The sequence below is a fragment of the Manacus candei genome, unplaced genomic scaffold (genome assembly GCF_025592945.1).
Source record: "Manacus candei isolate 608988 ecotype Guabito, Panama unplaced genomic scaffold, ASM2559294v1 h1tg000048l, whole genome shotgun sequence".
NCBI lineage: Eukaryota > Metazoa > Chordata > Aves > Passeriformes > Pipridae > Manacus > Manacus candei.
The window spans coordinates 6,642,102-6,665,452 of NW_026138096.1; the positions used below are offsets into that span (position 1 = coordinate 6,642,102).

A 23,351-nucleotide genomic window follows, 5' to 3' on the forward strand; every position below is an offset into this window, starting at 1 on the left:
TAAGCCTTCCCCGGACTCGTCCCAAAGCGGGAGGGGAGGAGAGTGTCAATTATCGCGGTAGTTTGGCGGAGATCTCGCGAGAGGTGTGGGGTTGCCGGTGCGCATGTGGTGCTCCCTGGCACTGCTGAGGGGAGAGCGGGGACTGCGCCGCTTCTTCGTCTTCTCCTCCTGCCTCCCCTTCGCTCCTTCCTCCGCTCTGCGGCCCTCTGGCTCTCACGGGGAGTGGGAGAGTTGTCCCGGAGGGCAGCTGTCAGGCTGAGGGGCAGTTCGGGGAGTTTTGCCCCCTCCCGGCGCCATTTTGCTCTCCCCGTTCGCCCCCCCAGCGCTGTCCCCGCGCTCTGAGGGGCTGAGCCGCTGCCTCCCCTCAGCCACGGGCAGCCAGAGCAGAGATGGGGAAGGCGGCGAAGAAGAAGAGAAAGATGTCAGGGCCCTCCACAGCCAAGGGCCCCGTGAAGTCGGCGATGGCCGTGGTCAAGAGTAACCCCTTCGAGGTGAAGGTCAACAGGCAGAAGTTTGACATCTTGGGGAGGAAAACCAAGAATGATGTGGGGCTGCCTGGTGTCTCACGGTCCAAGGCCATCAAGAAGGTAAGAGGACATCCAAAACAGGGAGAAAGGATAGCGTCCCCGGATGTGGGGAGATGATAAGGCTGGAGCCTTCTCAGGTGAGAAAAGGGACCACCTTCGTCGTGCACAGGAATGTCTGGTCACCTCCCACTGCTCGGCAGATGATGGGGAGCTCTGGGAATGGCTCCCACTAGTGCAACCCACAGGATTCAGGAGTACAAGTCTTCCTTATGGCTTGTGTGGGAATGATTCTCTTTTCGAGTTACCGAGATCCAGAATACAGTGGCACGTGTTGTCGACGAGCAAATATGGGACCAGAGTGCTGTCAGTGTTCATTGCGTTGATGGGTTTTGGTGATCATAGGATGTTAAAACTTCTTGATAATGATGCTGTGTTGGTGTAATGGTGAAAGCTTGAGAGGGCTTTAAGGTCTGAACACAGGGAGAAATGTGTGGATACAAAGAAACTGGCATTGACCTGGAAACAAATGCGGGTAACCTTTTGTGAACTGATTAAATAGTCGTGTTGTAGAAGCATGCAGTGATCTGTCCTCTGCTCTCATAAGAATGATCGTACAACTTAACAAGAGTAAATCTATTATTACACTTTTGTACCCTTCTAAAATTGTCTCTTTGTCTTTCTCTGCTGCCATCACCAGCTACCTGTCTAAAATCCGTAATGTGTAAGGGAGAGCATGTCCTACTATGCATCTGGGATTCCAGCAGCCTACCTTATCCTTGGTTGAAACATTGGATTTTTCAATGATCTGTCCCTTCAAACAAACCAGCAAAGAAAACCTCTGTAGATTCAATTAAGGCTGAAAAAAGTATAATTTGAAAATGTGCCCCTGAGATTCTCTCTGACATGTTACATACATTCTGTTTTCAAACACATTTAAAGCACTTACTGAAAGGACAAGTGCAGCAAAAGCAAATGGATAGTTTGTCATTTTGCATGTGAGAGATGATGTATTCAGTGATTTTTTTAATCAGTAAGAGAGGTAATCAGATAATTGATAAACAAAAGTGCTTTTCAATATCCAAGTACATATTAAAGTACATACACAGTGTTTAAGCTGCATGGTAATTATATTTTGTGCAGGAAGTAAATACAAGGTAGAACTGGCACAACAGGAGATGAAACCTGAGCTTTGGTGTCATCTGAAAGTTGTGAATGCTCAGTGAGGCTGCAGAGGCCTCATGTAGGAAACAGATCCTCTTCTTCAGTGCAGCACTTTGCCAGGTCCTGGCAATATGAATGGCAAGAGTAACTTTACCTAAGATTCATTTAATGTGTTTTCAATAAAAATGGATATTTTTTCAACCCAAACACAGCCAAGATTTTCTTTTTTAGAAACTATAGTATTTTCAGCATGAAATTATAAATTAGCTTTCAGTCTTCCTTGCTGTTTGTCAAGATTTTAGAAAACTTCATGAATGTTTTAGGTCACATTTTAAGAGTTGGAGGTTTTCTTTCATGGTAAAGTGAATCAGATGCTTGTCATGAATTAGATCAGTGGCATTGAAAAATAAACCTGTCTCCTTACTTGTACCATAAGTAGAGTGCATTGTAACCAGGCATGGACCCACTTGGGGTTGTTATGTCTTAAATGAAAAAACCAAAAAAAGTTCAGCTGACTTCTTCTGGCTTTTTTGGTTTCTTTAATATAATATTCTTTGTTTCCTAAGCTTCAGACGAATCAGAATTCTTTAGCAGAAAGACACAGTTTTTATATGTGATCAAATAAAGGTGAGATACAGTGTAACATATTTTATCTTCACATGGGCAGCTTATAAGAGAACTTAGTGACACTGAATATATTGCATGAGCTTCCCATCTTTTTTTCTCTTTAATTTTTCCTTCTCTTTCATTGCATTCTGATAAATTATTACTATATGATGGCAACATAAAGCTTGTTATGTTGACAGGATACCATGGAGCCTTTTTTGCCTTGATTTAGAAAGTAGTTACTCTCTTTGTTTTTTTTTTAATTTTATCTCCTTTTGTCTTTTTCCCTCTAGCGCACCCACACATTGCTGAAAGAATATAAAGAAAGGGAAAAGGCAAATGTGTTTAAAGATAAACGTTTTGGTGAATATAACACCAATATCACTCCAGAGGAAAAGATGATCAGACGATTCGCTTTGGAAAGACAGGTAAACTATAGGAGTTTAAAGAGAAGAAAGCAAAACAAAACCAAACACAAAACCACAAGGAACGCTTGACTTTTGAGAGCACCCTCTTAGCAGAGGATTTTGCAGCACAGTGCTTTATTTTTGATTTTATATGTTTGGAACTTATGAAAAACTAATTTTTTTGTGGGAAATTTTTTCATTAAATCTTTCTGGTTTTGTAAGACAACTTTTTGCAGGATAAATTTCTTTGAGCACTGACATTCAAGGAAGCCAGTTATAAGCAGATTCATTGATTATTCATTGATTATTTGGTTTTCTTGAACTGCTTTCACTACTGTGATGTGTGAATTGAATTAGGAAAAGGCAGCAACTGTCAAGTGTACTTTGAGATTCCAGTGCAGCTGGAGAACAGCAGCCATTTCATTTGCTGAGTAGAAGAGCTCTGTAACTTGCTGTCATTCTGTAAAGTGAATTGTATGCACAGTACTCTCCTTTCTGCCTCATCATACTCAGCCTCCAGAATTGAGTAGTGTAACATCATACTCTGCTGGTAATTTGTATAGCTTTAAGGCTGTTTCATTAGGCCTGAAATGTAGTAATTAGAAACTGATGTTACAGATATAGATAGAAGTTAAGCTTCTTTATGTTTCCTGAGTTAGTCCATTTCTACATTAGTATAAGAGAGACATGATACTCCCTCACTTAAGGTTTAATATATTTGTATGAAAGTATTGCTCTGGTAATGCTCTTATTCCAGTCTTGAGTTCCAGCAAAACACTGGAATAAGAATCTCCTCAAGTAGTACTAAAAATACAGGCTGTGTTAATTTGTTGTCTGGGAGCTAAAGATCTTTTGATATTTAATGGGTGTTTTACTGTTCTTAGCAAAATTATGGAAAGAAGAATATCTATAATCTTAACGAAGACGAAGAATTGACTCACTATGGCCAATCTTTGGCAGAAATTGAGAAACTAAATGACATTGTCGATAGTGACAGTGACACAGAAGAAAGGGGAACACTGTCAGGTAAGATGTGCCAGCTGGTGTCCCACTGCTGGTTTTATTGTTGGTATCATTTGTTCAGTCCTGTCTCTCAGTGAGGAAGAATATTATGTACTTGGTGGGAATGTTTAAGCCAGATTTAATTACTTCTTAACCACACACAGCCCAGCTCTCTGGATTTTAGCAGGTGTTAAGTTGGACATACCTACCTGGCAAGCTTCTTTACTCTGTGAGCTTCTCAGCATGAATAGGTACCTGTGTTTTGAGCTCTTGGGCCAGAGTCTGAAGTGTGAGTTTTCTGGCTGCTTTCTTGCACCTCTGAACCTAACTGCCAGATAAATATTGGAAAAAAACATGTCCCTACTTCATACAAAATGTTTGTTAGTGTAAATTATGTGTCTAATATGATCTCTTTTGGTACAGCCATTCCATAGGGATGGGAATAATGTTTGATTGGTTCAATAGTTCTAATTGCTCCCATTCTCCAGGAATAGGGAGATACTGCCCCAGCAGCAGCTCTCCTGCAGTCAGGTATGGATTTGAAAAGGATTCACATTCTACTTTTTTTTCCCAGCTGAATTAACTGCTGCTCACTTTGGAGGGGGTGGAGGCCTCCTTCGTAAAAAAGTATCAAGTGGGCAGGAAGATGAAGAGGAGGAAAAACCTAAATCTAGGAAAGAACTCATAGAAGAGATGATAGCCAAATCTAAACAAGAAAAGGTGAGTTTTTAGCCCTGAAGTACAAATGAACATGATTAAGAAGCTGTCATGATTCCTGTGTTTGCAGAATAGAATAGTAGTGACATAGAAAACAAAGGAGGAAGCTGTCTAGGAGAAGAGTCTGAGCTCCTTAAATAAAGTCTGTCTGACTCTGTAGGCATTTCGGGAGTAATAACTTGAGTATCTACCATTCTTTTGTATCCCCAAATCTCCCATTCTGTTGACACCTAATTTGGTTTCTGTATGCAGCTCTTGTACCATTCAACATAGCTCTATATTGCTGCTTCTACAAAGAATGTTTGCACCTTATAGATGTTAAATGTCTGAAATTATTCATTTGCTAAAGATAGCATTTTGGTTTTGTGCTGTAAATGCTGTGTCATGTCCATCTGACTGCATAACTGCTGCATTTGGTTTTGTTTTGTTTTTCTAGCAAGAGAGGCAAACTCGGAGAGAAAGTACATTAGAACTTACAGAAAAACTTGACAATGACTGGAAGGAAATCCAAACCCTTCTGGCCCGCAAACCCCCAAAGTCAGAGAGAAAGGACAAAGAAGTAGAAAAACCCAAGGTAAGGTTTAGTTATCAAGTCTGAAAGAGGCTGCAGGCTGAACAACACTACTGACTTCAGCTTATTTGTATGATAAATACGTTTTCTTGAGGAATTAAAGTTGTTGAGAACACTGACTTGGTTTGAATGCCTTCAGGGTGTTCTTTGGATAAAACAACTCGTACTTGACAAGAGACATTTCCTTGTTGTAAATTGGGTTCTATCTACAAAAAGGGAGTGGAAATATTTTACTTTTGAATAGGTATCTTTTTCTATCATTTTTATTTTATACTAAGGGAAATAACTTTTTAAATCTAAGAATAGGTATTGTGTTGAGGTTTTTTCTTGTAGAAATTCTGTAGTATCTCGCAGAACATTGTGAATTCCTATTTATTGCTTTGCAGTAGAATTCAGTTTTTATAAGATCAATTAATTAGTTCAATCTTACATTAAAATTGATCTCAAAGTACAATAGAAGATACTGGATCAAAAGTTCATATTTTGGTGTGTTGGGTTTTGTATTTAAGATATTTCACAACATGCTGAGACTCACTGAATATCAGCATCCCTTTTTAAGTTCTTTATGCTAAATTTCTATGTAACTGAAATAGCAAAGGCTTAGCTCATGTCTGACAGTATGAAGTGAAATGCAAATTACTCTTTTATTAATTTATTCTATCTGTGTTTTGGTAATAAACAATATTTTAAAGTTTTTTCAAGTAATAAGTAAACCAGTTTTAATTTAAGAAACTATATTTTAGTTTCTCAGTGGTGACTCCAGTAGGGGAGGGGGAAATTCCAGGAGAATTTCTGTTCAAGTGTTCATTCCATTCCATGTCTTAATACTGAGTTGAATGTTCTTGCAGCTTGCTTTGGAAGCAGTCTTTTCCTTTTATCTTGACAGTCTTATTTCTTAACTGTTAGTCTGGCAGGGGGGTGGCTGCAAAGCAGAATAATGAAACTTGAGATAATAAACAATCACATAAATATTTCTTTAGCCTGATGAATACGATATGATTGTTCGAGAACTTGGATTTGAGATGAAAGCAAAGCCTTCAGAAAGGATGAAGACAGAAGAAGAATTGGCAAAAGAGGAGCAGGCACGGCTCCAGAAGCTCGAGGTAAACCATTTATGGCTGAGATTGTTTTGGGGCCTGCCTTTTGGGAGTGACTGCTTATATTGCTTGACCTTAGGTTGATAGTGGCTGTACTAAACTGCAATTCGTCCAGGGGGGTGAATTCAGGAAATTGTCTGTTTGTGTTTGTAATCTGATATTACAACAAAAAGCCCCATAGGCTTAATATGTGACTGTGGAGGTTTATGAAATGAGTCAGTTTTTCTTCAATAAAAATGTAATTTTACTTTGATTTGCCTTTAAATGTTTTAAGTTATTCAGAGTTGAGAGCTGCTTCTAAGTCAGTGGAGTGTTGTGTTGCACAGCAGTTGAATTAATACACTGGCAAGTCTTTTATTGTTGTCTTCTGGTGCTGCAAGTGTCTTTCAGCAGTACCATGCAAATAGCCTTGCTTTGCTGAGGAATAGGATTCTTTTGGGAAATGTTGCATGCTACTTCTATTGCATGGAGCTGTAAGTCTTATGGAAAGATTAAATAATTTGCTAAATGGTTCTTTTAATTTTTGATTTGGTGTACTAGGGACACGTGTAGGACCACGGGGAATTCAGTACCTTCAGGTTACCTCAGAGCAGCCCAGTATCTAATAGCAGAACAGAGAGAATGATTTTTTTTTTTCTTTTCTGTTCTCAGTATCTTGTTTGATCCTCAGTCTGTATCTCAAAAATCTTAGGATATGGTTGTGTTTACTACAAACTTGTTACACATACAGGAATCAGACAAACACTGCAGAATCACAAAATGCTTTAGAAGCTTATATTTTCTAGTAGTGGTGTCCCATAAGCAAAGCAGATACATTTTAAATTGAGGGAACACAATGCATCAGGTAAACTCAGTTTTAAAGTCTTCCAAATAAGCTAATCCAATTGACTGTGTGCTCCTATCAGATTGCACTCCCCACAAAATAATAAGTTATCATCAACTTTTTCCCGTAATTTCCCAAGTTGCTGGTTTGGTTTTTTTTCGGCAACTTTTTGAATAATCCCAGTTAACTGTTTTCTTTCTTTGATTTTCTTAGCTGTAGCAATTGAGGGATCTTCCATTTTGGTGTAGTTACTGGACTGATGTAGAAGGCTCACATCTTTGTGCAATGTTTCTTGTTACACACAGGCAGATCGACTGCGTCGGATGCGTGGAACAGATGAACAGGCAGAGAAGAAACCCAGCCACGTGTCAGCTGATGATCTGGCCGATGGCTTTATCCTGGATAAAGATGACAGACGGTTACTGTCTTACAAGGTGAAGTTTAACGTTTCTGAATTTTCAGAGTTCCGTAAAGAAAATAGGAAAAGCGGTTTAGAAGTGAACTCTGTGGAGACATTTAGTCCAACCTCCTGCTCAGAGCAGGGTCCACAGTGAAATCACCAGTTTACTCAGAATCCAGTATGTTCTTGGAAAATCTCCAAGAATGGAGGCTGCACAGGAGATGTGCACTGACTGTCCTTACTGTGAAAAGATTTCTCTTTATATCCAGGCAGAACAAACCCAGGTCTACCTCTCCTCATAGGGCAGGTGCCCAGTGCCCTGGTGATCTTGATGGCTTTCTGCTGAACTTGCTGCCATTTATGGATATCTTTATTGTATTTCAAGGCCCAAAACTGGAGACTCTGTTCTCTGTAGCCTTACAAGTGTCTAGTAGAGGGAAATAGTTGTTTCCCTCAGTCTACTGACTGTATTCCTGCTATTGCAGGAGCCTTCTCCACTGCTGACCTACTGAGTTGAGAGGAGGCTTTAACCCTTCTGTTCATTTTTTGAGCTTCCACTGTATTTGGTAACAACTTCCACCATATTTCAGCCTGAGGATGAGTGGGTTTCTGAAAGAACCCTTCCCCTGTGAAATAGTTTTGATTAAGGTGGCAGAGCAACATAACCTTAGAGCTGATGTGTGAGTCACCCTGACTGTGGTGCACATGTGTGTGTGTGTGCTGACCCTCTTACACACAAGGAGCAAGGGAACTGCTGTTGTCCTCAAAGGGGAGCATACAAATTATGAATATGAGTTTAAACTGATGATTAATAAAATCAGGGTGGGAACAAATATTTATCTGATATGGTATTTTAACACATAGAAGGAATATATTTTTAATCAAAAATGTTTCTGTAAGGGATGTTGAATTTCTTTTCCTATCATCTGTTAGTAGTTTTTTCTTTTGTGTTGATTCTTTTAGTCTTCATATACTACTTCCTAGTCTTCCAGTTTCTTATAGCCCCTTGGACATACCTGCTATTCTTATATCTGTATGTAGATATGTTTTCTCCTTTAAATCCCTTCTTGGCTGGCACTGGTGCTATTCACTGCTTGGTCTGTTCACGTGTATTTGAGATAGCTTTGCATAATGCTTCTGATGAGGTGCTGTCACTTTATCAGTGTTTTAACTGGCTTGTTTGCTCTACTGGCAGGATGGAAAAATTAATATTGAAAATGAGGAGGAAGAAAAAGAGGAGGAAGAAGAAGATGAGGAAGGTGGGGAAGAAGAAAATGAGAATGAAGAAGAAAGTGAAGATGAATCTGCTAGTGAAGATGAGGATGATGCTGCAGATAGCCACTCTGATCTTGACTCTGACCTTGAGAGTGAAGAAGAAGCTGCAGGGAATAAAGAAGAGAAGAAACACAAGACGAATGAAAATGAATCACAGACTGTGGAGGAACTGGATCCAAAAAGGGAAGCTGCAAAATCAGAGCTGCCCTATACTTTTGCTGGTAAGCAAAGGACTGATCCAGAGATACCTGTTGTCTTCAAGGGGCTTATAACAACAAGTCTCTTTCTCTGCCCTGTAGGATCTACATTCATACATGAAGTTCTGCTTCACGGTTGTCCTCTACTATTCCAAGAGTAGCCAGTAACTGCTGTTCTAAGTGATCAGCCCTAGTCAGTCTTTGAGCAGTAGGAACTGGATCTGTTCCATCCCAGAGCTATTTCTGCTCCCCTGAGCAGCCTTAGAATTGAAAGATAAACACAGGAGAGAAAAATAAAAATAGCCAGGCTCCTTTCTGAAGGCAACCAGAACATCCAATCCAAAGTGCTACTGTTCTGCCCAAGAGAAGCCAGAGAGTATTCTATGATTTGTACTTAAATGAGAAAAACTTACTTTCCCAAGTGTTTGGACTGACGTTTTTGTCAGAAGATGCTTGGAGGGGCAGGTTTAATCCCTCTGGTGTAACATCACAGTATTGTTAGAGACACTCAAAGTTTGACTAGTTTTGGGTCTGTGCCTAGCAGGAAGGAGGAGGCACGTTTCAAGTAGTACACAAAACATTCATTAATATTAAATACATAATGGATCTAACTATTGTCCTAGTGTAGATTCTCTAATCTGTTGCAAGATTAAACAACCTTTCAGACCACTTCCTTAAATGCTTATGTTTTTCCATCCAAAGGAGATGACTTATTACACAAAGCCTTTTAAATTGCATTCAGATTTTGCTTTAACCAGAAAACAGTCACATTAAAATAACTCAAAAGTTATTCTCATAAAAGTTATTAACTCAACCAGTTAAGTTGTTGACTTTTGCAAGAAACTAAATATGTGCCAGGGTTTTATTTTCTGACTTCTGTTCATAGATATAATACTACATATATGCTGAGAGATTATTACTGTTTAAATTTAAAACCTTTATAGGATTTTTTTTTTCTGAACAATAATATTTTCAAATTGGAAATTTTGTTACACATTCACTTGAATTAAAGCTATAAAGTTTGAGATTTTTTTCAGGTCATTTTTTGTTTTTATTTTTTAGTTCCTGAGTCCTACGAGGCATTTAAGTCTTTATTGGCTGGAAGAACAATAGAACAACAGCTTATTATACTGGAGAGAATTCAGAAATGCAATCATCCAAGCCTTGCAGTGGGAAACAAAGCCAAATTGGAAGTATGGGGGTTTTGTTTTATTTTATTTAAAATTAACTTTGAATTGCAGAGTGAATTTTAATAAGTGTTCAGGAAGCAATATAGAACATAGATGTTTCTATGTTGTGAATAGCAGTAGAATCAACAAACTGTTCTTCATTTTCTAAGTCTGTATTACTGTTCTTTTGTGCTGTGTAAGAATATGTACAATGAAAAAAAAACCCTAATAATTTTAACATTATGCTTCTTGCAGAAATTGTTCGGCTTCCTTTTGGAATATATTGGAGAGTTGGCAACTCTGGATTTACCAGAGCTCAGGACAATTGACAAACTGGTCCTGTAAGTATTAAATCCTATGGATTTTTGCCCTTATATGATTTAGAGAGAAAAGCTACCTAGAGTAAAGCATAGATGTTGTTTCTTTCAAATACTCTGTAAGGCTTGTTGGCAGCTGGTAACTCTCCACCTTTATAATGTTAACTTTTTTTCATATGTTGCCTGACCTGTTAGTTATACCCACATATTTTCAAAACCTCAGAATGTATTTTTTGATCTGCAAAATGCTTTTCATGGGTAGTGGATAAATAATACCATATATGCATGAAACTTCTGTATATTAAGTTATTTAGACTACTGGTAAAGGGTTTTAAGATTTGCAATGACAATGTGCAGTTTCTCTTGCAATCTCTGATTTTTTTCCATGGATTTTCATTCTGTGAATTCACTCAGGGAACTAGATGAAAATGGAATTAAGGAGTGTTACAGTAAGCTCATAGGAAAGTTCCAACTAAACACTTGGCAGGAAGTTGTCAATTTGGCACTGTTATCTTCAAATACCTGCCAGGGAGTTAGTCTGTGACAAGAGAGCCAAGTTTTTCTCAGAGGTATAGGCAAAGGATAAGAGTCAATGGACATGGGCTGCCACAAGGGAAATTGCAATTAGATTTAAGGGAAAAAAAATGTTCACAGCAAAGGTACTGAATGTTAAAATGAGTTTCCCAGAGAAGCTGTGAAGATGCACAAAACTCAACAAAGCTGTGAGCAACCTGACCCATCTTTGAAGTTGGCCATGATTCGAGCAGGGGTTGCATCCGATGATCTCCAGAGGTCCCTTCCAAGCATAATTAACTTGTGATTCCTATCTTGATTTTTGCAGGATAGACAGCTTTCTTTCAAGGAGTTATTTTATGTAGTTCTCAGCATTTTTATTCCATGCTAAAGTCAGTGAGTTTTTAAAAATCAGTTATGTGCAGTGTTAGCGTTCGTTGCTCAGCAAGAGCACTGACCCAGTGATACTGTCCCACATGCTGGGGCTTTGTACAAAAGGGTAAATACATTTTGGTTGTGTTCTAGAACTGGGATTTATTAATGTCACTACAGACATATTTAACTGAAAATACTGAAAGAACTCTGACAAAACAGATGCAGATTCCAGACTGCATATCCCTGTAGGCACTAGCCATAGGCCAGGAGCTGACCTAACGTACTTTGGGGGTTTTTGTCTTGTTTTCAGTAATAATTTTGCTAAGCACATTGCTGCCTTACATGTTGCTTAAATTGCCTAAGAGTGTTTTGAATAGTGGGCCGTTTAATAGTATAAGCCAACATACCTCAGTGCAGTAAAATCTAAAGGTAGGAGATTCAGAAGGATGTGTTATAACCATAGCAAAGATTTGGAAGTATATTTTAAAGTTTTTAATTATTTTTTATTTAAGATTTAGAACAACTCGAACCAACAACCCAAAGATTATCTCACAAAGCCCAATGAAAAATATTTATCTCTTTAACTAAGGTGTTACAATAATAATTATCTGCATCTCGGGTGGCTGTTTCTAAAAAAGAATAATTCACCTTGGGGAATTTGTTATTGCTGTCATAAAGTGCTTAAAAATCAGGTTTTTATTGACATCGTATTAATATCAATGGTGTAACTTGATTATGACTTAAATTTCTTGTTAATAGGCCATTGTACAATCTTTGCCAGATGTTTCCTGAGGCAGCCAGTGACAGTGTTAAGTTTATCCTTCGAGACGCTGCTCACGATATGGAAGAAGTGATTGAAGTCAAAGGCCGTGCAGCACTCCCAGGTTTAGACACGGTAACAAACGCATATTGTTGGGGTAATCTCTTTCCTTTAGTACAGAAGTTCCAATAAATGCAGGATGAAATTAAATTTTATTTTGAATTTCAAAATATGTAGTGAATTATTAGCATCTGCGACTTCTTAGGTTTCTCAATATTTTAAATTGTTTTTCTGGAGATAAGGTGTAACAAAAATCCCCACAACAACAAGAAATACTCACCCCTGAGAAACAAACAACCCACACACATTCTTCAGAACAGAAGTGTGAATCTGTGATATTAATAAGGGGAAAATATCTTAAAGTTGCCATTCCGGTTTCATAGCAGAACATTCTTTGTTTTCCTGATGAAACTTAAATGGGTAGTTAGGAAGAAGTGATTTTATTAGTTATGTCCTGATTTCTCTAGTTGTTGTAAGTGCAGATGTTTAAAAAAAGTGCTCCATAGAAGTGCAGTATCTCCTAGGTTAAAAAAACCAAAACCAAAACAAAAAAAAACCCAAACAAAAAACCCCACCAAGAAACTATTATTATAGGTATAAAAACACAACATTTCTTAGGTACTTTACATATGATAATGTCCAAATTAGTGACTTGGAAAGAATTGGTCTTTCCTTCTTATATTAGTAATATCCCAATTTCATTGACCATGCTAAATATGAACAGATTCCTTTTGCAATGTCTAGGTAAATGGCTGTTAGGGAATTCAAGAATGGAGCATATGGAAACTGAGTGTTTTTTAGTTGTAGCAAAAACTTCAAAGACAAACTATAAGTCTAATTCGAAGGGAGCTACTTTTCTATCTCTCAGCTTGATGAATTGCTGCTGCTTAATGGAATAATTAGACTCTTGAAAGGAACTAAACTGAAGGATTTGCTTAGAAGGCTTGGTTCTTACAGCTTGGAAGATGTTTATATTGAGCTCTTTTGAAGAGTCTTTATTCAGGATGTTTTGGATTTTGCAGGAAATGTATTGTAGAGAGCTTTTAACTTCTATTTTTAATTTGTCACTGTCACCCTTATGACACCAGTCACACTTCTGGCTTTCATTCCCTCCACTGGACCTTTCCAGGTTGCAAGCCATTGTTATCTTTTAGGGTGAAATTATATCACTTCCTATTCTGAAAGCACTTGTTTGAATGAATGTTCCACAGAGCTGTCATCTTAGTTGACCTTTCATGTGCCTACTGTGAAGCTGAAATTTGGAATGTGACATATAGTAAACAAAACAGTTCAGGAGAGTATTTATTTACAGCAGAAGCTTCATAGAGAGAAACAGAGCTAAAACAATAAAACTTTACTTGCTTCTAGGTTACTATGTAAATATCCACTTAGATAATTATCAGAATTACCTCCAAACTGATGTTTAACTTCCTGATGGTCTTGACAGGTCACTTGTAGCTCTTTATTTAGCAACTCTCCTTCAGCAGAAGTGTACCTAATCACTGTTCAGGTCTTTTGGCTGCAACTGTTATTTGTTGGTGTGTGGCAGTGCCTGAGGATCCTGGTCACTTCATTGTCTGTGGCGAGGACATGTTGAAAGGTGTCACAGGTCCTGTGTGGCCACTTGCTCCTGTTTTTGTGGTGTGAGAGTATGTGATTGTGGTGGGCTGGAGGGGGTCAGATGTTCTTGTGGTGTAAATGGGGTTGGGAGGCATAGTTCCTTCTCAGTTGTTCTTTCAGCTACCTTACTCAATGAATGCAACATTGGACCTATAATAGATATCCCATAACAGATAACCCCTTTTGTTTCAATAAATAGGTCACATATCAGATTTCTCAAAATTATGTATATTGTAGTATTTATGACTACTACCTGGCAGTTACTCATTCAAAGTTACATATGTGTAAAGGCAAGATCCTGGGATTAATGTCTTAACTGTATTTTGCCTTATTTATGTGCCATCAGCTTATTTATTTGAAAATTACATCTCTGCTGTTTCCAACTTCCGACTTCTGGCATCCAGTTGTAACACCTGCTTTTATCTACATGAGTCAGCTCCTTACTAAGGTATGTCTGTGATGCTGTATCTCAGTCTATAAGTTCATTTTCTTATTTCTTCCCAGGACTCCAGCTATATATATTAGCATAATGTATATAGTGGAAATGTACTGAAAAGGCAGCTTTGTGTTTGGTATAGTCACAGGTAGTAATTGGAAGAAAAAAGGAAGGGGAAAATACCCTTTGAAAGTACAGTCCATCTCACAAAACCATGCCTACTCATTTTTTCAAACTGTCACACAAGTATCCCTCCTATGGTGAATTACATAGGGCTAATAGAACAGACTAAATGAAGTCTGAAGTCATTAGTGGTTTCTCTTTCATAGGTTGCATTTGTTCATACTTAAGAAAAATTATTTACTTTTAAATTGGCAATATTGATTTTCCTCGAAAGTGTACCTAATGCAGTGCATTGAGCTAAAATATGTCCTTATTTTTCTATCCTAATATCCTGTTTATGTTTCTTGAGCTAATTGTTTGATTGCTGCCAAGTTGCTCTGAGCCTTCTGTTTCCTTGGTTCATTTCTAAAGAAACTTATTGTTTATGGTTTTAGCACCTTCTAGTGGCTAAACCAGTGCTGACAAACATCTTAGTTCTGCATATACTCTTGAGTGAGGGCAAGGGAAAGCCAGTATGGTTTTCATCTAAGATGAGAGAGAATAATTTTACAGATTTCAAATGTTTACAACACAGTTAATACTTCATTTTTTGGGAGATCCTGTAGTTGTGGTATATAAACTTTTAATTAGGAATATTTTCTGCTTTTATTTCTTTTAGTGTCGCATTACAACATTGCAAGATGTTATTAAAGGGTTATTTATATGCTGTTTGTTCCTGGAATATGTATCTCTCTCCAGAAGATTTGTACCAGAACTCATCAATTTCCTTCTTGGAGTACTTCACATATCTCTACCCAAAAAACAGGCCCAGGGTGAGTTTGTTTAGAGTAAATGAGTATTTATTTTAGAGTAAACCTTAGGATTAGGGTTTATCTTTTAAATTCCAATACAAATATTTCACACTGATTTCATTGTTTTTGAACAAAAGGCCAAAATCATCTCCTAGTTTAGCCAAACACAACCTTGATTCTTGGGCATCTTGTGAACTAGATCCTCTAGTGTTGTTGGCAGGAAGGAAAGAACTGAAGTTATTAAAGGAAATGAAGTCATGTTGGCCACAGTGCAGTATTTTTGCAATACTGTCATTCTAAATATTGTGTGATTGGACTGTACTTGGAAATTTACGGTTCCTAATGGATTCCTGATGAGTACCCTGCAACTTCACAGTGAGGCAGCAACTAATGCTGCAGACATCCTCCCTCTTCAACCAACAGCCATGTTACCAAGATAAGTGAGAGAAGTATATCACAAAGTTATTTATTTGACATGATTTTATTGTAGTGTAACAGAGGGCAGCTATCCCCACAAGCAGGATTAGTAACAGAAGTGTGTAAACTTAGCAACTTGCACAGACAGCAGGGAGAATAAAATGATCTTTTCAATGTGATCCATATGGTAGCAAATTTTTTATATTTGCCAATCTTTCTCTTTGACTTTTTATTTTGGATTAGTTTGTCTTTAAAGTTATTCTGGTTCTGGGGCTTCTTTGTTGACAAGTTCAATGACAATAATTCAGTTATGAGGAACTTTGTCAGAGCATAGTAGCTAATTCCTGTGTTAGTATCTCTGGCACTGTGAGTGTCACAGCACATGGGAAGAGAAGCATGATATTACCAACTGAAAAAATTCAATTATTTGGCAAATTCACATGATATCTGGGATTTAATGGACTACACACTATCTATTAATATGCTCATCACTCTTGATAACAAAGAGTCTGTTCTCTAGGTAGTTTTAACAGTGTGGTGAGGAAGGTTCAGCTTCTGTCAGTATTCCAGTACATCTACAGTAGTAGTGGTAGTCTTTGCAGCTCCCTTCTTTTCCTTTCAGGATTTTTATGCCTTTCCATGCTGGCTTTTTTTTTTTTTTTTTGCTTTTTAATTCTTGAGCTACTCATGATCCCGTTTCTCAACAAGCTTAGCACTGCAGTTTCACCTTTATTTTCTTGTATGGCTGTACCCTACAGACTTTTCCCCAGCTGCTTCTCTCAACCTAGCAGTTTCTTCTGAAGTGTGAGCCAAGGTTACACAGCTGGGCTACATCAGAGCTAAGCCCTGGATTCTCAGAACACCAACAGCTGAGCTCTTAAAAGGAGGTGGGAAGAGTTTATAGAGTGGGTGGGTTATGCAGTACTTTAAGTATTTTCTCCTTTGTGTACTCTTTTAGGAATACTTGGTCTACAAAGGTTTTTGGTACAGTTTAAATAGAGGATTCTGCAAAATCAGATAAGAAACTTGAAAAATATTTAGTGGTAGTTGATGATCAATTATTACTTTTAAAAAATACTTCTTTATATCTCTGTAATTTATTTTGCATTTCTGCTAGCAGTGAGGAAAACTCAGTACAAGAAACATTAGAGGCACAGTGTTGTCTTTGAGAATTTTCCAGTCAATGTTGATGTTTTGAAGTTCCTAAAGTATCCAATCACGTTTTTAAATATTCATGGTGGAAGTATTGCTGATAATTATGATGGTTCAGCTGTCACCACAGAGTGTTTTAGAATGAGCTGACATGTACTTCTCTGGAATGTTCATACACTGTCACACCAAAAAAAATTCTTGGGCTTCAATTTTAACAGTAAGTAGAGTCAGCAGATTAGAACTCCTACTGTTTTAATTTTACGAGCTTGATCCATGAATTTGTCACGTGAAAAAAATATATGTAATGCAGTTTCATAAAAGCTTGATTGTGTGATTTAGACTAAAAAAACCTCAGTTATTACCTGAAAGAAGAAAAGCTGGAGGTGGAGGGAGCGGGAAGGAGTTGTCATTGTTGATAGCCTTAGCTAATAGAATTGCTAATGAGATCTGCCATCCTCTCATGAGTAAAGCAGATAATAAAACTTACGTATCTTGGTTCTTGATCTTGCATAAGTCTGTATGGGTTGTAATCTCTCACAACTTCGGGTCTCAAACCTTAAGAACCTTCATTTAAAGTGTGCTGTCTTTTGGTCATGTACAAGTTCTATAACATGTAAATAATCTTAATTTAGTTTGAAAAAGTTTTTAAGTAAATTCCACTGCAAGCCTGCAGGACATAAGGAAAACAAAGAAAAAAAACAAAACAAGGTCCATCACAGAGACTGGAAATTATTTTGTCCCTTAGCCATGAAATTCTTCAGGTACTTCTTTGGTGTTGCTCTATAAGTAGTTTCACATATCAGCTTATGATCAGAAGTATAGGGATCCTTTAGTCTTTCTGTATGCTCTGCTCCAGTATATATTCTGTGTTCCATGCTTTTCCTGTTCCTCCTTAGCTGGAGTGGGAGAGGAGTTGACAGTGTGTATCTCAGGGGCCCTGCTGTGAGCCCACAGGAGAGGCTCAGTGATTAAATGCAGCTGGGGGCTCTCCCTGCTCCAGCTCACTGTGTTTCTTGACCGCTTTCTGGTCAAAGCCATCTACTTGTAACTCCTTGGGAAAGTCCTATGCCTACCCTGTCCTCTTAAGCATATCCAGTGCTCCATCCTCAGTGGCAGTTTAACTGTGCATCCTGTTTTCCACAGGGCAGGTGAATCTGTGTGTCCTCACTTTCCCCATACATAGAATGACTGAAAGAGTCACAGAATGGTTTGAGTTGGAAAGGACTTCAAACACCGTCTAGTTCTACCCCCTCTGCCAAGGGCAGGGACACATTCTACTAAACCACATTGCTCAAAGCCCCATCCAACATGGCCTTGAACACTTCCAGGGATGGGGCATCCACAGCTTCTTTGGGTAGCCTATTCCAGTGCCTCACCACTCTCATAGTCAAGAATTTCTTGCTTATATCTAATCTTTCCTGTAGGCTCTGTTTAAATGCTGGAAGGCTGCTGGAAGGTCTCCCCAGAGCCTTCTCCAGGCTAAACAAGCCGAACTCCCTCAGCCTGTCCTCATATGGGAAGTGGTCCAGCCTTCTGGTCATCTTCTTGGCCTTCCTCTGGACTCCCTGGAGCAGGTCCGTGTCCTCCTTTTGCTGGGGGTCCCAGAGCTGAACACACTCCTCCAGGCAGGGTCTCAGGAGAGCGAATGAGAGGGGGAGAGTCCCCTCCCTCACTGCTTTTGGTGCCACCCAGGATGTGACTGGCAATTCCTCATCTACTGAGTCATACTGAGTTTGACATGTGTCAGATCTGTGCCTCTCCAGTCCAGAGACAAGGATGTTGTATGGGACAGTGCCAGATGCTTTGTACAGATCCAGGTAGATGACATCTTTCCTTAGCCACCAACACTGTAATCTTGTCATAGAAGGCCACCAAATATGTCAGGCACAATATGCCCTTAATGAAGCCATGTTGGCTGTCACCCGTCACCTCTTCATTTTGTGTATGTTTTAACATGATTTCCAGGAACATCTGCTCCATAATACTGGACACAGAGGTGAGGCTGACCAGCCTGTAGTTCCCTGGATCTCCCTTCTTTCCCTTCTTAAAAATGGCAGCAGTTTTTCCCTTTTTCCAGTCACTGGAAACCTCAGCAGTCTACTACAACTTTTCAGATATGTTGGGGAGTGGTTTAGCAGCTTCATCTTGCCAGTTCCCTCAGGACCCTTGGATGAATCAGGTCTCATGGACTCAAGCACATTCAGGTTCCTTAGTCTCAAACCTGATCTTCTAGTGGGCAGTACTTCCTGGTCCCTGCCTTTGGATTCTGTGACTGGAGCACTGGCCTACGATTGTACCAATGCTCCAGTGTTTTCAACTGTTTTAGACAAATTTAATACTAATAAAAGTATTTTTTAAGGTTATACGATTAAAAAGGTAAAATGAGTTGTTCGTTTTTCTTCCGAAAGAATGCTTAGAATTGATCTTGTTTAATGATTGTTCTTGTTTTTCTAGGCTATACTGTAGTGCACCCATTTACACCGGTGGGGAAAAATTCAGAATTGCTTTTGGTGTGTGATAAGGAGGATCTGGAAAGTTGGCAAAAGCAAAATCTGCCATTGGGTATTGTGACTAGATTAAAGGAAACCAGCAGAACAGAAATGAATCATATCAGGTACGTAGGAACTGTGAACATAAGAAATGCCAAATCATCTGTTGGATAATCTCAGTGACAGTGCTCTTGAGGAGTAAAAATAGGAGTAATGGATAGTCCTGCTGTGGTTTTATGATACTACTCTGTAGCATAGAAAATATGCTAATCTTTTGCCAGAACATTGTGCAGAGCACTTGTTGGAGTGCTCAGACCTTCCATTTGGTTTTGGTACAGCTGTGAGTTGATGAGGATGATGTAGAGACAGAGGAGGTGTCTCAGAGGAGGTATATACAAACATTATGTTAGGAAGTATAACATAAATAGTAAAACACTGAAATTAGGAAAGAGCACCATTAAACATGTTCATTAACCACATTCAGCCTCATTTTTCACCCTGGGCTTATGTTATGGTATCACTTACTTCAGGGATGAGTAAGCCTTTTGTTAAGTTCTAAAAGAAAACTGAAAACCAAAATTACTAATTCTGTTTCGACAAAGTTTTAGAACTTCAGAACCATTACCAGAACACTGTTAGAACTAGTATAAAAAAATCTTACTCCTCATAAGTGGCAAATACACAATACTGGTTTTGCTTAGTGCACTGGCATAAAGGTTTGTTTCTGATAGATTTCTTGGGTATTTGCTTAGAAGGGTGATATTTTTGGTCTGAATTAACTATTTCTAGCTGTCACGGATTCTATCAAGCAGTCTTAATAATAGATTCTGCTAACAGTCCCAAATTTAATTAATTCAGTTCCTTTTATTTGAAAATCCATTACAGTTTTTGCAAGTGAAATTGTTAATTTTTTTGTGCATTAACAGGTTATCATGTCTAGCCCTGTGTTTTGACCTTATTAAAAAATGTGCAGCTCTCTATGAGTCTTTACCATCATTCCATGAAATAATGCATCCTGTCAGAATTCTCCTTACACAACATGTGCCAATGAATGAATATCCTGAAAAAATGCAGGTCAGTACTCCTCAGGAATGAAATAATTCATATGTGTGTTTTACTAATAAATTCTGTGATCTTCATCTGTGCTTAAACAAACAAAAAAACAAGTGTAAGCATCAGTGAGATTTTTTTCAAGAGCCAGGAGTTTGCCTTTTGTGCTCTTCAAAAACAGTAGTGTTGTTTCTGTGGAAAAACCAAAGAATAGCAGAGAATGTTTAGAAAAGCTATTTTTTCATTGTGTATCATGTCTATTGAAGAGAGTAGAAATTGGCTTGTAATAATGTAGCATTCCGTGAGTGACATAATTTATAAGAATAGTCTAACCATCTGGTTGCTCTTGTACTTTTGTGATGAATCTGTGAGACTTTGGTACAACAAATAGGTGTACCAAACTGGTGAGGTAAAATTTGTGACTATTTTAGTAAAACTAACATAAATATGCCTGGTCAGCTACCTTACTTAAAACATGGCAGTTGCTTATTTTCTAGCGGTGAGGTTCTAGTTTTTAATCTGTCTCTTCTGAATGTAGCAAAATTGTCTTCTGCTCAAAGAGGCATCATAAAATGTCCTTAGAGAGCAGTGTTTTCTTGCATAAATGTTGCTCAATGGCCTATATTTCTGCAATCAAAATAAAAAAAAAAAAAGAACAATCATTCTTAAAATTACCCGGAAAGGCAGAGTCTGAGTTAAACTGCCTTTAGTCTTGTTTCTTCCTCTGTTAGGTGAAAATACCTGCAGACCTTTCTTATAGTCCATGATACCATCTTAATAGACTTCCAAAAGCTTTTAAAACCTATCCAGCCTGGATTACAGAATGTCAGTGTTAGCAATGTCCTAATGAATCGTGGTGACTTTACCCAGAAAAAGAATATATGAGGAGAACATTACTGTTGATTCAAACTACAATAGCTTGTGACTTACAGTGTCTTAGATATGTTTTAAAATTGTAATTTGTTTTGCATTTTCAGGAATGGTATCACAGTGCTCTGAAAGAGCTGGAGACCAAAGTAAAACACTATACCCCACTGATATGTGAGAAGAAGAAGCCAGTACCATTGAAACAGTATACACCTAAAATTGTGAAAGTGTAAGTAAAGAACACTGGATGCAGAGAAGTGCATTTAAACATAAGAATTTTGGCAAGCTAAAATGGATTTGGAAAACGGGACGCAAAACAGATAACTGTTTTTCTGCTAGATTTTCTGCATAATTCACAGGGGGCCAGCTACTTGGGTTGTAGGAAGGGGGGGAAAAAGGAAAGAGGAATTTTAAATGCAAATTTTATCTGTGGGCAAAAATAGCACTGGAAATCAACTCTTGCCCATATAATTGATTGTAAATCAACAAATTTAAAGAGAGCTCTGTCAAGCAGTCAAATCAGAAGAACAAGAGTGAGTAGTTCATCCGTACATGAAATACATGAAGGTAAGAATGGATGGTGAAAGCACTGAGGGATTTTCTGCACCTTAGTGCAAAAAATAAGGCAGTCTGTTCTTGTACTCTGCATCAGAAAAATAACTATCAGTCAGATGAAGTGTTCCTTTACTTGCCTACTTCTTTTGTTCCCCCAGCCAAGCAGCTTTCTACCTTCCAACAGTAGCAGAAAACGTTGGAGTTTTTCCCCCCTTTTTTCACAGTGCTTGCAATGACCATATGCATTTTTCTGTTCTGTTTTGGAATTATATTTTAATGACACCAGTTTAGTTTTGTAGATAATAGAACAGTATTCTGATTCAGGAATTCTGCTTCATATTGGCTCCTGACTTACTTAGCCTTGTTGGTTGTCTGCAGGGGCACAAATTGTCTGCTTTATTTACCATAGTAATTGAAGAGGACAGCTTTCCTCTGCCGTACACATTTATCCCCAAGTAACTGATCAGACTTCTTCTGTAAAATGCATTTACAGAGAACATCTGCAAAAATTTCAATACACTGGGAGATTCCGTCTTTTCTCCAGAGCTCTTTTGTTCTCCTGCTCTAGCTTTTTCAGTCTGTTAAAGAGCAGGTCGTATATGGGGGGTTGAAGTGTAAATGTTGTCTGCTGGTTGTTGGCACGATGACGATGTGCAGTTAGAAGGTCTGGCAGGTGTTTTTCCAGTATGTTTGTTGGGTGGCTCCTTATTTTGCAAGTTAATTATATAACATGCAGGAATTAAAATACTGAGTTAGCATTCATACAGAAACTTACTCCTTATTAACACGAATAAGTTGTGTTTGTTAAGGTGTTCTATGCTCACACATACATTCTCATTCCAGCTTAGAGTTTGGAAGAAAGCAGGCAAGCAGCAAGAAGGAGCAAGAAAGAAAGCAGTTGATTCAGAGGCATAAACGTGAACTTAAAGGAGCCATTCGTGAGATTCGGAAGGATAACCAATTTCTGGCCAGAATGCAACTTTCAGAAATCATGGAGAGGTAATGTAGCCGTTGTTTCAGCACCAGTTTGGGGGCTCTTCTGCTGTGTGTTCATTTCTTTGCTGAATGCCAAGGCTGACATTAATGATCAGCCATACTAAACCTAAATAAAATGGGACAATTTGAGGAAAACCAAATCTTTTCAATAGAGATCATTTGAAGTGTTTTCAACTTTGCAGTTTCATTTTTCTAGTTTTAGATGCATAATGTTTTTATTTAAAATACATGTTGGTGAAATTTAATAGTTGTGGGTGTTTTTTTGAATTAATAGTTATTGTCTTAGTGTATTAACTTATTTTCCCTAATACAAACTTACTGATTTTTTTTATATGTTGTTTGTTTTACAGAGATTCAGCCAGAAAAAGAAAAGTGAAAGAGCTTCTTGGTAGCCTTGCTACACAGGAAGGTGAATGGAAAGCAATGAAAAGGAAAAAATGGAAGAATTAAATGGGACTGTATACAGCAGAAAAGTTTGGTTTTACAGTCATAGAAAATACCCCAATCCTATGGCTTTTGAATATATTTTAATTGCATTCTTTGGATGCATTCCTTTTGAGGAGACAACATCATCAGATCTGTCTGAAAACGTGAACCTGCTTATTGGGAAAATCCACAGCTTTTCATAAGGAAAATAAAAATAACACTTTTGTATGTGTCATGCTTCTATTTATTTTAGTAATAATCAGAATTCTTACCTGTGTGTGACCAGGTTTTGACTAACTTGAACTACACACTCACACACATTAAAAAATTGTACAGCAGAAACCTTTTGTTACATCAGGCTGGGGACCAGTCACTAGTGGAGCTCCATTTTAGGGCCAGTTCTCTTCAACACCTTCATAAATGAGTTGTATGCAGGACTTAAAGGTGTGCTG

At 38.2% G+C, this 23,351-nt stretch overlaps 1 protein-coding gene across 1 annotated transcript; it reads left to right on the forward strand.

The window, feature by feature from the left end:
* Positions 1–61: 61 nt before the first annotated feature.
* Positions 62–23,127, forward strand: NOP14 (NOP14 nucleolar protein). The gene is made up of 18 exons (XM_051798341.1): positions 62–587; positions 2,588–2,722; positions 3,586–3,727; positions 4,278–4,423; positions 4,857–4,994; positions 5,972–6,094; positions 7,217–7,345; positions 8,507–8,807; positions 9,846–9,976; positions 10,208–10,293; positions 11,917–12,052; positions 13,944–14,045; positions 14,815–14,968; positions 18,971–19,130; positions 19,932–20,079; positions 21,033–21,151; positions 22,321–22,476; positions 22,824–23,127. Exons 1-18 carry the CDS (start codon positions 390–392, stop codon positions 22,921–22,923), a joined length of 2,604 nt encoding a protein of 867 aa, XP_051654301.1. The 5' UTR covers positions 62–389; the 3' UTR covers positions 22,924–23,127.
* The last annotated feature ends 224 nt before the right edge of the window (positions 23,128–23,351 follow it).